The 14439-nt window shown below is 40.3% G+C and overlaps 1 protein-coding gene across 4 annotated transcripts in view; it reads right to left on the bottom strand.

Moving 5' to 3' along the window:
- Nucleotides 1-3116: 3116 nt before the first annotated feature.
- The window catches only part of DZANK1 (double zinc ribbon and ankyrin repeat domains 1), a 69291-nt gene continuing 57968 nt past the window's right edge, over nucleotides 3117-14439 (bottom strand). For all 4 annotated transcript variants that reach the window (XM_056567595.1, XM_056567594.1, XM_056567593.1 and 1 more), the window contains 5 exons: nucleotides 13399-13496; nucleotides 10478-10558; nucleotides 7752-7879; nucleotides 5940-6014; nucleotides 3117-5291 (listed from right to left, as the gene is read on the bottom strand). In XM_056567595.1, coding sequence (XP_056423570.1) covers nucleotides 5126-5291; nucleotides 5940-6014; nucleotides 7752-7879; nucleotides 10478-10558; nucleotides 13399-13496 — 548 coding nt within the window. In that variant the 3' untranslated portion in view covers nucleotides 3117-5125. The remainder of the gene's footprint in view (nucleotides 5292-5939; nucleotides 6015-7751; nucleotides 7880-10477; nucleotides 10559-13398; nucleotides 13497-14439) is intronic.

Here is a 14439-nt window from a genome sequence, read left to right as displayed (position 1 = left end):
GTGCTGACCACTGTCTTCCAGGGTCTCCCTATACACTGCTAGAGACAAGAGAGACCTGTCAATCAAGCCGGCTGGGCAGGGAGTAGCCGCCAGGACCTGCCCCTGTGACTATTTACCTGTATTCTGGTAGCATTTTCAAACTATGTCTCAATGCCTGCACCAGTGTTATGCTGCCCACGGTATTTTAACCCTATGTAATATCTATTACGGGAGGGGGGAACAGTAAAAAAAACAAAAACCCTCTCTAAAATTCCTCGCTTTTACACTGCCACTGAAATGACGGAATTCTGTTCCTGGTATCTGGCACTTTTGTTTAGGTCACGTGACGTCACATGGCCAGCCATCCAATCAGCGCCTGAGGCTGGACATTGCTTCGGGCTGTAATTGAATGAGCAGCTGTGTGAGATCAGGTAACCTAACCCAGAAGCGCTGGACACTGGGAACTGAGTTCCGTGATTCTGGCGGTAGCGCAAGTGCAAAAAAGAAAGGGTTGCTTTTATTTATTTATGTTTTTTTACTGTTTTCCCCAAGTGGATTTTACATAGCATTAATACCACATTACTGTCTTGTATGTTGAGGCTGCACCCCTTTGACTTCAGGGCGCAGCCACAGCATAGTTCTCTTATAGAGGCATGGCAAATCAAGTGCCAGGCTTCCCTGTCCCTTGACGGCTACAATAACGCAATGCTGTGGGGCTGGTATGACTATTTTTCCAGGGCTGGTTTTTCGCCCCAGTCCGGCCCTGCCCATGCAGCCTCCATTCATGTATCAGAGATGCCTTGTTCATAATGAATAAGAAATGGAGCTAGCAAGAAAATTGGGTAGAAGAGTCACAGGTTCAAGTCCCAAGGTTCAAGTATTAGTTTCAAATGGACAAAGAGGCAAAAAATATAAAAATTAAAAAAAAGCGCTTCCCCCTGCAAGCAGCCATGTATTGATCTAGATGTAAGAGGAAGTGACCTGTTCCACTTCAGGGCCTGGCAGCTCATCTTACTTGTGCGCTATTCTTCTATAGACACAAGACGTTTTCTCAGAAAAGCCCACACGGCAGCTAAATAACACATTACACAGATTTTACTATATAAAAGGCACCAAATGTGTATGGTATGAAATCAATACAGATTATTTGTAGTATATAATAGAGACGTAGACCCAGATTTATCAAACAGTGTGAGAGAAAAAGTGGAGAGATTTTCCCACAGCAGCCAATCACAGCTCAGCTTTCACTTTACCTCAGATCGTTAGCTGAGCTGTGATTGGTCGCTGTGGGAAAATCCCTCCACTTTTTCTCTCACACAGTTTGATAAATCTGGGCCAAAGTGGAGGGATTTTCCCACAACAACCAATCACAGCTCAGCTTTCACTTTACCTCAGATCGTTAGCTGAGCTGTGATTGGTCGCTGTGGGAAAATCTTTCCACTTTTTCTCTCACACAGTTTGATAAATCTGGGCTATATTCGTCAGATCATCACACTTGTAAAATCTCCCTCTGGGTGCATGAAATGCTCAGTATCCAAACAGTGAAAAGCAGAATTCAGCACTCCAAGGCTATGTTCACACGGCAGAATTTCCAAGCGGAACACTGCGGGAATATTCCACTAGGAAATTCTGTTGCAGCACAGTCCCATAAATGACAATGGAATTCGCGGCCTAACAGGATCAGATCATCAGGTCGCAAATGGCTTATGCTTAAGCATTTGCTGTAGACCTGTGTCTCCCAACCAGTGTGCCTCCAGCTGTTGCAAAACTACAACTCCCAGCATGCCCGGACAGCCAAAGGCTGTCCGGGCATGCTGGGAGATGTAGTTTTGCAACAGCTGGAGGCACACTGGTTGGGAAACACTGCTGTAGACTAGGATTAAAAACAACACTTTAAAAAGGTGTAAGAAAGCCATTTATGACCTGCTGTATACCAGAATCTGTCAGGTCGCTGGTACATCACACAGGTGACCTGTCAGGTGAGAAGAACTGAAGCTTTTCTCCTCCTCTCTGTGTGGTGCAGCAGAGAGCTAAAGAAGAACATTAAAGGGGTACTACCGTGGAAAACTTTTTTTTTTTTTTTTTTTTTATCAACTGGTGCCAGAAAGTTAAACAGATTTGTAAATCACTTTTATTAAAAAGAAAATCTTAATCCTTCCAGTACTTTTTAGGGGCTGTATACTAAAGAGAAATCCAAAAAAGAAATTCATTTCCTCTGATGTCATGACCACAGTGCTCTCTGCTGACCTCTGCTGTCCATTTTAGGAACTGTCCAGAGCAGCCTATGTTTGCTATGGGGATTTTCTCCTGCTCTGGACAGTTCCTAAAATGGACAGCAGGGGTCAGCAGAGAGCACTGTGGTGCTGACATCAGAGGAAATTAATTTCTTTTTTGGATTTCTCTTAAGTATACAGCCCCTAAAAAGTACTGGAAGGATTAAGATTTTTTTATAGAAGTGATTTACAAATCTGTTTAACTTTCTGGCACCAGAAACAAAAGTTTTCCACGGGAGTACCCCTTTAAGGCTATGTTCACACGTCGGAATGTCCACATGGAAAATCTCTGTGCGGACATTCCGAAGACTGTGGGCGCAGGCATAATGTGCCAGTGCTAGGACTGCACGGGAATGGACAGTCTCAAAGATGGTAATGCATTCCGTACAGTGTCAGCAGAAAGAAAGGACAAGTTCATTTTTTCTGCGGAGACAGAAATCCAAATTTTGGAAATTTTGGAATTCTGAACGGAAATTCCAACCTGTGAATATAGCCTAAGGGTAGGGTCACACGTGCCATATTTTGCTGCTGCATATTTTCCTACCCATTATACTGAATTGGTAGCAAAATACGCAGCTGAGGCTGGGTTCACATCACGTTTTTCCCTATACGGAACCGCATACGGCTGGGGGGATCTAAAAACTTGCGCTCCTGTATCCTTGCCGTATGCGGTCCCGTATGTAATTCACTTCTATGAGCCGACCAGAGTTTCCCCATATGCGGTTTTCTACCGGACCTAAAACCGTAGTCCACCACGGTTTTAGGTCCGGTAGAAAACCGCATACGGGGAAAAATGAGCCGACCGGTTAACTCTGGTTTGTTCATTGAAATGAATTACATAAGGGACCGCATACGGCAGGGATACGGGAGCGCAAGTTTTGATGCTCCCCCTGCCATATGCAGTTCCGTATAGGGAATAACGTGATGTGAACCCAGCCTAATTTTGCTATCCATTGACTTCAGTGGGTAGGAAAATACGCAGCAAAATACTGCACGTGTAACCTTAACCCAAATGCTGTGTTTCGTGCTTGGTATCGTTATGGGGGAGGGGATGTGGCAGCTTATAGTCACATGAGCCATGCCCTCCCTTTGCCCAGACTGGCCTGATTGGAAAAGCCCTGTACACAGGCTGTCAATACAGAATGATTGGCAGGAGGGCATCGTGGAGCTGCTGTGTCCCCTCCCTATTGACTGGATATCAAGCACAGCACATGGCGGTTTAAGTTTCGTTTTTTAGCTCTCTGTTGCATCGCATAGAGCAGAAGAAATTAGCATCAGAATGCTGTTCTCCTTACCATTGGGTCTGAAGGCCGGTGTGTGAGGCCCTGTGGACCTGCCAGGTTCTCTTTAAAGAGGTTGTGTCATGGAAAATATTTATAATCAAATCCAGTCCCAAATTCTGTAAATTCTTTTGTACTTAGGCCCCTTTCACACTACAGGTATCATCCTGTAAAAAACCTCCGTTATTACTCCTGGCAAAAAGTCCCATTCATGTCAATGGGATTTTTTGAACATCCTTTTGCATCAGGCATGTCTGTTTTTACTAATGTCAGTTATCCTTGTGAAAAAGTTGCGATTTTTACAAAAAACTTTTTACAAAATGCACTAATTTTTGCTCCGGCCCAAAAAAATGGTGAAAAACCGGACGTTAAAATTTAACATTGAAGTCTATGGGAACCGGATGTTAAAAAAAAAAAAAACATCCATTATCATCAGTTATTGTCAGGTTTTTTTAACATCCGTGTTTTGTACTGAGCATGCTCAGTACAGCTTTACAAAAAAAAAAGGGTTAAAAACCTCATAAAAATAAAAAAACGGATGTAACTGGTAATAATGGATGATAACGAATTAACATCAGGTTTTTTAAGGAAAAAAACATTAAAAATAACAGATTATGGTCATCAGTTATCCTCCGTTATTACCAGTTATTGCATCCAGTTTTTTCTTTCATCATGTAAAATAACGGCAGTAAAAATGCCTGTAGTGTGAAAGGAGCCTTACGTGTTTTTTTTTAAAATGCTTATGGCATCTATGGCATAAGATACTCCAGGAATAACGTTAGTATTACACCACCAGCTGTTTCCTTTCAATAGCTTAAAGGGGTACTCCTGTGGAAAACTTTTTTTTTAAAATCAACTGGTGCCAGAAAGTTAAACAGATTTGTAAATGACTTCTATTAAAAAATCTTAATCCTTCCTGTACTGTGGTCGTGACATCAGAGAAATCCAAAAAGAAAAGCATTTCTTTTGTAGTATATAGCCCCTAAAAAGTACTGGAAGGATTAAGAATTTTTAATAGAAGTAATTAACAAACCCGTTTAACTTTCTGGCACCAGTTGATTTAAAAAAAAAAAAAAAAAAGTTTGCCACGGGAGTACCCCTGTAACTGTGTCCACCTCAGTATGTGTAAAGCTTAGGGCATGTTCCGATCAGGAATTCTGCTTGAAAATCCGCTGCACTAATCCAGCATTGGCGTGAATAGGTCTTCCGGTGACCCCTTCACACTGCTGAGTTTCAGTAGTGAAAAATTGTGCTGCAGAAATTCACACACTGCAAGAATAAACATGTTCATTCTTTTGGCGGAATTACAAGACACCTGCATTGCGTCAATTATGACATCGCAGGTGTGCACGGTCCTAGATCCAAAGGATTTTGGTGACAGATGCTTAGACAGAATCACAGATCCGGAATATCTTTAAGCAGAGATTCTGTAGTGTGAACATACCCTTAGTCTAGCTTTTTTCTTTTCTCCACAAGGTACATTTTATTTAATCCTGACAGAGTGCTGGATTCTGCTTTTTATCATTTTCGGATTATATGACCAAAATTAGGAAAAGGATCAAGGCATAAGGATTGGTCATTAGTGATCACGGTTCAGAACACTTCCAGACTGATGTTTTTAGGCTTGATGAGCTTGTCCAACATGCCTTGCCCCATCTTCGAGGCGAAGAGCGAGGAGATCTGCTCATTTCCGCTCTTCAGGGCCAGGTCTTGGGCTGTCATCCCTTTATCGTTTTTCTTTTTAATACTTGCATTGCACCTGAACAAAAATAGGAGCAGGTGTAAGTATTCCTCAACACATAATGGGACACCATATATAAAAAGAAGAAGAGCGTCAAACTATTTGGCAATGAAAATAGGCAATTGTTTTAAGAGCATTTAAAGGGGTACTCCGGCACTAAGACATCTTATCCCCTATCCAAAGGATAGGGGATAAGATGCCTGATAACGGGGGTCCCACCGCTGGGGACCCCTCGTGATCTTGCACGCATGACCTGTTAAAATCAGTCCCCAGAGCATGTTCGCTCCGGGTCTGATTACTGTCGATCACGGGGCCGGAGCATTGTGACGCCATAGCCCCGTCCCCGTGTGATGTCACGCTCTGCCCCCTCAATGCAAGCCTATGGGAGGGGGAGTGCATTGAGGGGGCGGAACGTGACATCACATGAGGGCGGGGCCATGACGTCACAATGCTCCGACCTCGTGATCGACAATAATCAGACCCGGAGCGAACATGCTGTGGGTACTGATTGTAACGGGGTGCTGCGTGCAAGATCACAGGGGTCCCCAGCGGCGGGACTCCCACGATCAGGCATCTTATCCCCTATCCTTTGGATAGGGGATAAGATGTCTTAGCGCCGGAGTACCCCTTTAAAGATTTTTTTTGAGACTTATTGTTCAACCTTACCCTAATAATACTTCTACAGATTTCTTTCCTTCCAAACCAAGTAGAACAGCCTCGTGGAGAGCGGTATTTTTGTGTCTGCAAAGAAAATCATCCATATTAGATCATTCACTTGGGCCCAAAAGTCAGAAAAAAAGAAAAAGCATATATTTCTGTGTAAACAGATGTATCGAGTAAAAACACGGGAGCTGCATGTTCATTTAATGGGGTAAATCCCTATTATCTTATCTATCAAAAGGGGCTTTATAGGCTATGGACAGTCATATTTGTTTACTGTTGATTTGTTTCCTGAATGTGAAGCAACTAAGTAATCTTTATTCCCTCAGACCACACACCAGCTCAGGGGAGAGAAGGGGAGAGAAACTTTGGAGGACAGCTTACACAGGCTGGAAAAAGAGAAGAGCTCACAAAAGGCACAAAAAAGAAGACAATTCATACATACATATATACACACACACACACACACATATATATATATATATATATACACACACATATATATATATATATATATATATATATATATATATATATATGCAGATGCATATCATAAAATGTTGCAGTATCTTGTAATACCTTTTTTATTGGACTAACAGCATTTTGTAGAGACGCTTTCGGGATTCCTCTCTTTATCAAGTCCAAAGCAAATCTAAGCTCACAAGCAGAAGACACAGGTTACATCTCACAGATATGCAGGGGTTAAGACAATAGATGTGGAGAATTCCCACTAAGATTGGCCATAAATTGTCCTGTTATAGGAACACAGACTAAATAGATAAGTCTATGTTCTATAATCTATGTTCCCATAACAGGACAATTTATGGCCCATCTTAGTGGGAATTCTCCACATCTATTGTCTTAACCCCTGCATATCTGTGAGATGTAACCTGTGTCTTCTGCTTGTGAGCTTAGATTTGCTTTGGACTTGATAAAGAGAGGAATCCCGAAAGCGTCTCTACAAAATGCTGTTAGTCCAATAAAAAAGGTATTACAAGATACTGCAACATTTTATGATATGCATCTGCATCACTGGACTAATGCGGCTACTCAAATTTACTATATATTTTATATATATATATATATATATATATATATTTTATATATATATATATATATATATATATATATATATTTAGCTTTGTCACTGCCCTGTCGCCACCGGTATGAGGGAGCTCTGGTCCATGCAGCAAGGCACTTTCGGTTGGGGATGTTACATGATAGGTCCCCTGAGCCAATCAGTGGCCTCAGCAGTGTCCCGTCTCAGCCACAGATTGGTTGAGCAGGCCTATGGAATCACATCCTGAACCTGGTTCCATCATACCAGTGGTGGTGGGGAGTGAGGAGGGTAAGTATATATTTTTTTATTTCTATTCACCCCCTCCCAGGGCAGAATAAAAAAATAAAAAAAGGGGATTCCAGGATAACCCCTTTAATGCGCACAATGCCAATATAATTCTGCCACTGTACATAATACACAAAGTAAATCCTGGAATATAAATTGTGGCCGAGAGATGGGCAAACTATTAAATCAATATGGAAGTCAAATAGAAGAGCTGTGGGCTGGTTACTAGTGGAATTTTATATTTTTATATGTGTCCACTAAACAATGTGTCCCCTACAAAGTACAAATAACCAAGGGGTATGTACTGCTACATAAGAAATGTTAGTGCTGTAAGAAGCAGGTTTCTTAGAAAGCTACTGGAAAACATGAGGTTTTTGGTTTTTCAGAAAACAGAAAAAAAAAACTGGCAATTAGTTTTTTTCCCTTCCAATTTTGGCATTTATTTGTGACAAAGTAAAGGAATAGGCACTTACGGTCCAGACTGCTGGTCTATATCTGCTCCCTTCTGTACCAGGACTGGTATAACTTTATGATGTCCATTCAGGACAGCCACAGTCAGTACTGGACGGTCTTCATTATTACAGCAGTTAGGATCCGCTCCCTGCATACAATGAGATTTACATCGGTTAAAGGGATTGGAGTATTAGTTTTGAAATCACAAACAAATCTGACCCCCCAGATCATTGGCTGATTTTAAAGGGGTACTCCGGTGGAAAACTTTTTTTTTTTTTTTTTTATCAACTGGTGCCAGAAAGTTACAGATTTGTAAATTACTTCTATTAAAAAATCTTAACCCTTCCAGTACTTTTTAGCAGCTGTATGTATGCTATAGAGGAAAATCTTTATTTTTTTGAATTTCTTTTTTGTGTTGTCCACAGTGCTCTCTGCTGACACCTGATGCCCGTATGAGGAACTGTCCAGAGCAGGAGAAAATCCCCATAGCAAAGCTATGCTGCTCTGGACAGTTCCTGACACAGACAGAGGTGTCAGCAGAGAGCACTGTGGACAACACAAAAAAGAAATTCAATAAGTGAAGAATATCCTCTGTAGCATACAGCTGCTAAAAAGTACTAAAAGGATTAAGATTTTTTAAAAGTAGTAATTTACAAATCTGTTTAACTTTCTGGCACCAGTTCATTTAAAAAAAAAAAAAAAAAAAGTTTTCCACCGGAGTACCCCTTTAAGCTTTGAAGCACTCCATCTCCTATATACAATTTTGGCAAGACATATATACGTATAAACATACAAGGGTCAGATGTGACCTAACAGTTTATCTCTGCCAATGCCACACAAACCATTGCACTGTGATAACAGGATTAATGCAGAATTCGGATTACAGCTCTAGATGTGAACAGAGAAAAATATTAAGGATGCATTCACACCACGTTTAGCTAATGTGGTCACCGGATCCAGCGGGGAAATCTTAAAAAACCGCCCGCTACTGTATCCCCGCAGGACCCAGCCCGCATCTCGTTCATTTGAATGAGCGGACCAGTCAGATAATGACTCCAATCAGCTCATTTTTGCTTCATTTTTACTTCAAAGCAGTAACGAAACCTGTGAACAGCCTAAATTGTATATTTTCCACTTAAAAAACTTTAGCACCCAAGTGTATACTCTGTGTGAGCTTTGTCTATTAACCCCTTAATGACATAAATGTATGTCCTGATCCACTGGGACTATCATTTACATTGTATAAATGATGCGAGCACCAGAGCACTCAGCCAGGGACCTGCTAGTAATGGTGGACATCAGCGATCACACTGATGTCTGCCATTAACCCCTCAGATGCCGTCATCAATACAGATCATGCCATCTGCGGCAATGTGGGTGTCCGAGGGGATCCGATCATCAAAGATGGCAGACTTATGTCCCCTCACCTGCCTCCACTGCTCTCCTGGGGTTTAGAAAAAATTTGAAAAAGCCCCTCCACGAATAAAAGTGTAAATCGCCCCTTTTTCACATTTTAACCCCAAAAAGAGTAAAAAAAACAACATTTTAATAAACATATTCAGTACTGCTGCATGCGTAAATGTCCGAACTATCAAAATATAATATAAATGGTCCCGTGCGGTGAACGGTGTAAACATAAAAAAAAAGAAGAAAGTCCAAAATTGCGGTGTTTTGGTCACATCACACTCCAAAAATAAAATAATAAAATGTGATCAATACTAGGATATATGCAAAAGTGGTACAAAAAAAATACTACAGGTCACGGTACAAAAAATGAGCTATCATACAGCTCCGTAGATGGAAAAATTGGAAAGTTCTAGGTGGTCAAAATAGGGCAATTTTAAACATACTCATTTTGTGAAAAAAGTATTATTTATTTATTTAATTTTTTTAAAGCAGTACAATAATAGAAAAGTATAAAAACATGGATTTCTTATTTTTACAGAGTAAAAAATGAAACCATTAAAAAAATGTGCAAAATTTCAGTTTTCTTTTCAATTTCCTCAAACAAATAATAATTTTTGGTGTTTGCCATACATTTTATGGTAAAATGAATGATGTCATTACAAAGTACAATAGGTCACACAAAAAACAAGCCCTTATATGGGTCTGTGGATGGAAATATATATATTTTTTTTGATTTTTAGAAGGCGATGAGGAAAGAAAATTGTCTGAGTCCTTAAAGGGGTATTCCAGAAAAAAAACTTTTTTTTACATATCAACTGGCTCCAGAAAGTTAAACAGATTTGTAAATTACTTCTATTAAAATATCTCAATCCTTTCAGTACTTATGAGCTGCTGAAGTTGAGTTGTTCTTTTCTGTCTAAGTGCTCTCTGATGACACCTGTCTCGGGAACTGTCCAGAGTAGAAGCAAATCCCCGTAGCAATTCTCTTCTACTCTGTGCAGTTTCCGAGACAAGCAGAGGTGTCAGCAGAAAGCACCATTGTCAGACAGAAAAGAACAACTTAACTTCAGCAGCTGTTAGTTATTGGAAGGATTAAGATTTTTGAATAGAAGTAATTTACAAATCTGTTTAACTTTCTGGAGCCAATTGATATGGAAAACATTTTTTCCACTGGAGTACCCCTTTAAGGTCAAAACCTGGAGTGGGTCCAAAACACACAAAAAGGTTCAAATTGTTCCATTATGGTTTTTTCCACTCCTGGATTTGGCTACAAATACTGAGCAATATTCTACATGTGAAAGAGGCCCTATAAATAAAGTTACCTATCCTTTCTACATACCTCATCCAAGAGCTCCTCCACAGTAGAAATCTTCCCTTCTCCTTTAGGACCAACCTCCTTAAGAAGCTTGCGATCTTCGGGCTGTAAAGTATTCATGTGTTTGTAGTAATGTGTTAATAAAAATATTATCCAATTAATTACTAAAGTGAGCATACGAGATGCAGGTTTATAAAGTTACCATTGACCACTATGTAATTTGTATACATCTATAAGCAACCAGCACCCCTTATACCTTAAAGGGGTACTCCGCTGCTCAGCGTTTGGAACAAACTGCTCCGAATGCTGGAGCCAGCGCCAGGAGCTCGTGATGTTATAGCCCCTCCCCCTCATGACGTCACGCCCCACCCCCTCAATGCAAGTCTATGGGAGGAGGCGTTGAGGGGGTGGGGCGTGACGGGCATTCGGAGCAGTTTGTTTCAAACGCTGAGCAGCGGAGTACCCCTTTAAAGCAGTGTTTTCAAAACAGTGGGCCTCCAGCTGTTGAAAAACTACAACTCCCAGCATGCCCAGACAGCCTTTTGCAGAGCAAGCTGTAGTTCTTATTTGTACAATGTTGATCAGGTTACCTAATCTTGGATAGATTTTTTCAGAGTTTACTGTGCAAGATAATTTTTGTGATATTTTAATAGATCAGACTTTTACTGACACATTACTACCAATTATATATATTTTTTAATTATATTTATATATGATAAATGGGAAAGGTTTTTATTTTTACTACACATTTTAAAAACAGTTTTTCCACTTTTTTCCCTTTTTCAGCCCACACCTAGAAAAATTGAACAGGGAATTGAATTTAGAGTACACTGAAATAGTAATGCATTGCAGTGTACTGTGCTTCTACCACACTTCTAATGGGCTATGCCTCTTGCCCGATGCAATAGATGCGGACTTGTGGACCTTCAGTAGCCCCTTGGTGGCTGGTGTTAGTGGCTAAACAGCACATGGCTGTGACCAGGTTATCTCCAATCTCAGCCTCTGCCGGCAGGTGTCATCTGTAGTAAACAGCCATCATCTGCTTGTATGGAGTAGGCTGGGATCCTGAGGAAAGGTTCACAAGACATTTTCCATACAGTTAAAGGGGTACTCCCGTGGAAAACTTTTTTTTTTTTTTTTTTTTTAAATCAACTGGTGCCAGAAAGTTAAACAGATTTGTAAATGACTTCTATTAAACAATCTTAATCCTTCCAGTACTTTTTAGGGGCTGTATACTAAAGAGAAATCCATTTCCTCTGATGTCAAGACCACAGTGCTCTCTGCTGACCTCTGCTGTCCATTTTAGGAACTGTCCAGAGTAGGAGAAAATCCCCATAGCAAACATATGCTGCTATGGACAGTTCCTAAAATGGACAGCAGAGGTCAGCAGAGAGCACTGTGGTCATGACATCAGAGGAAATGCATTTCTTTTTTGGATTTCTCTTTAGTATACAGCCCATAAAAAGTACTGGAAGGATTAAGATGTTTTAATAGAAGTGATTTACAAATCTGTTTAACTTTCTGGCACCAGTTGATTTAAAAGAAAAAGTTTTCCACGGGAGTACCCCTTTAAATTAACTGGTGCCAGAAAGTTAAACAGATTTGTAAATTACTTCTATTTAAAAATCTTAATCCTTTCAGTAATTAGCTGCTGAATACTACATAGGAAATTCTTTTCTTTTTGGAACACAGAGCTCTCTGCTGACATCATGGCCACAGTGCTCTCTGCTGACATCTCTTTCCATTTTAGGAACTGTCCAAAGCAGCATATGTTTGCGATGGGGATTTTCTCCTACTCTGGACAGTTCTTAAAATGGACAGAGATGTCAGCAGAGAGCACTGTGGTCATGATGTCAGCAGAGAGCTCTGTGTTCCAAAAAGAAAGAATTTCCTCTGTAGTATTCAGCAGCTAATAAGTACTGGAAGGATTAAGATTTTTTAATAGAAGTAATTTGCAAATCTGTTTAACTTTCTGGCACCAGTTAATTAAAAAAAAAATATAAAAATACCCCTTTAAGGCAAAACAACAGTTGGATACTGTTTCTTGACAGGAAAGAAATACATATTGGGGGAGATTTATTAAAACCTGTGCAGAGAAAAAGTTGACCAGTTGTCTATATTAACCAATCAGATTCCTTCTTTCAAGGTTCACCTGTATAGGCATTTACATGCATGCAGTAAAAATCATATGTCTTAACAGTATGGCAAAAATGTGTCAAGAGCCTAGCCTTACAAAAGTGCTGTCTTTCTGAGGTTTCAAAAAAAAAAAAAAAAAAAAGGGATGTTTTGAAGTGTGGGCTCTATAATTCTTTGGGCCCTTAGGTCAATGTCCAGCTGTTCAAATATAAGGGTGGACTAGGTGGTCTTTTCCTGCTGTCAATCTTCTTTGTTTCTAAGATGAGTCTGCCCCCCAGATGAGTCTACCCCCCAGACCAAACAGGTGGTCTATTCCTGTTAAAGGGGTACTCCCCTGGAATTTTTTTAATCAACTGGTGCCAGAAATGTAAACATATTTGTAAATTACTTCTATTTAAAAATCTTAATCCTTCCAGTATTAGCTGCTGTATGCTCCACAGGAAGTTCTTTTCTTTTTTAATTTCCTTTCTGTCTGACCACAGTGCTCTCTGCTGACACCTCTGTCCATTTAAGGAACTGTCCAGAACAGGATAGGTTTCCTATGGGGATTTGCTCCTACTCTGGACAGTTCCTAAAATGGACAGAGGTGTCAGCAGAGAGCACTGTGGTCAGACAGAAAGTCAAAAAGAAAAGAACTTCCTCTGGAAAATACAGCAGCTGATAAGTACTGGAAGGGTTAAGATTTTTAATAGAAGTAATTTACAAATCCGTTTTACTTTCTGGCACCAGTTGATAAAAAAAAATAAAAAAAAAATCATGTTTTCCAGAGGAGTACTCCTTTAAGTTCTTGTGCTGTGTCACATACATACCGGGAGTCTGTCTTCTTTCTGAAGAGGTTTTCTGTTTTTTCTCTTGGACCTTTTTGCTTTTCCATTGTTGCTTGTGGCACTCAGCCCATCTTCACTAGCTGCAGGAGTTACACAACATACAATGAGACATCATTCTACATACCGGGAAGAGTCACAGGAGCGGATCACTAGCAAAACTCTCATGCAAATTTAGATACTAAGAATTTAATGAACAATGAATCCTCAATAATTCTACAAGAAACCATTGACCTAAAATACTGTAATGAGCACATGTTGGCTCAATACACCTGAGCTGAGCAGCGTGTATCATTACTGCAAGTGACAATAGGGAATATTCTGAGTATAACCTTGGTTATATCAGTGCAGATCGGTAGCTGGGACCACCATTTATGTCCCAACAATATGACTTAGGCACTCAACACAAGAGATAGCAACCAATGAGACACTAACTTTATATAACTAATGGACACATGGGTATGCATACCTGGATCCATTCATTTGGAGACTGCACCATCTACTAGTGTAAAGTGACTGTCATGTCTGATCTACTAGTGTAAAGTGACTGTCATGTCTGATCTACTAGTGTAAAGTGACTGTCATGTCTGTCTGATCTACTAGTATAAAGTGACTGTCATGTCTGTCTGATCTACTAGTATAAAGTGACTGTCATGTCTGTCCCATCTACTAGAGTAAAGTGACTGTCATGTCTGATCTACTAGTATAAAGTGACTGTCATGTCTGTCCCATCTACTAGTGTAAAGTGACTGTCATGTCTGTCTCATCTACTAGTGTAAAGTGACCGTCATGTCTGTCCCATCTACTAGTGTAAAGTGACTGTCATGTCTGTCTCATCTACTAGTGTAAAGTGACTGTCATGTCTGTCCCATCTACTAGTGTAAAGTGACTGTCATGTCTGTCCCATCTACTAGTGTAAAGTGACCGTCATGTCTGTCCCATCTACTAGTGTAAAGTGACTGTCATGTCTGTCTCATCTACTAGTGTAAAGTGACTGTCATGTCTGTCTCATCTACTAGTGTAAAG

Source organism: Hyla sarda, chromosome 3, assembly GCF_029499605.1.
Source record: "Hyla sarda isolate aHylSar1 chromosome 3, aHylSar1.hap1, whole genome shotgun sequence".
Taxonomy (NCBI): Eukaryota; Metazoa; Chordata; class Amphibia; order Anura; family Hylidae; genus Hyla; species Hyla sarda.
Note: the sequence above shows the minus strand (reverse complement) of the source record. Positions and strands in the feature narration are given on the sequence as shown.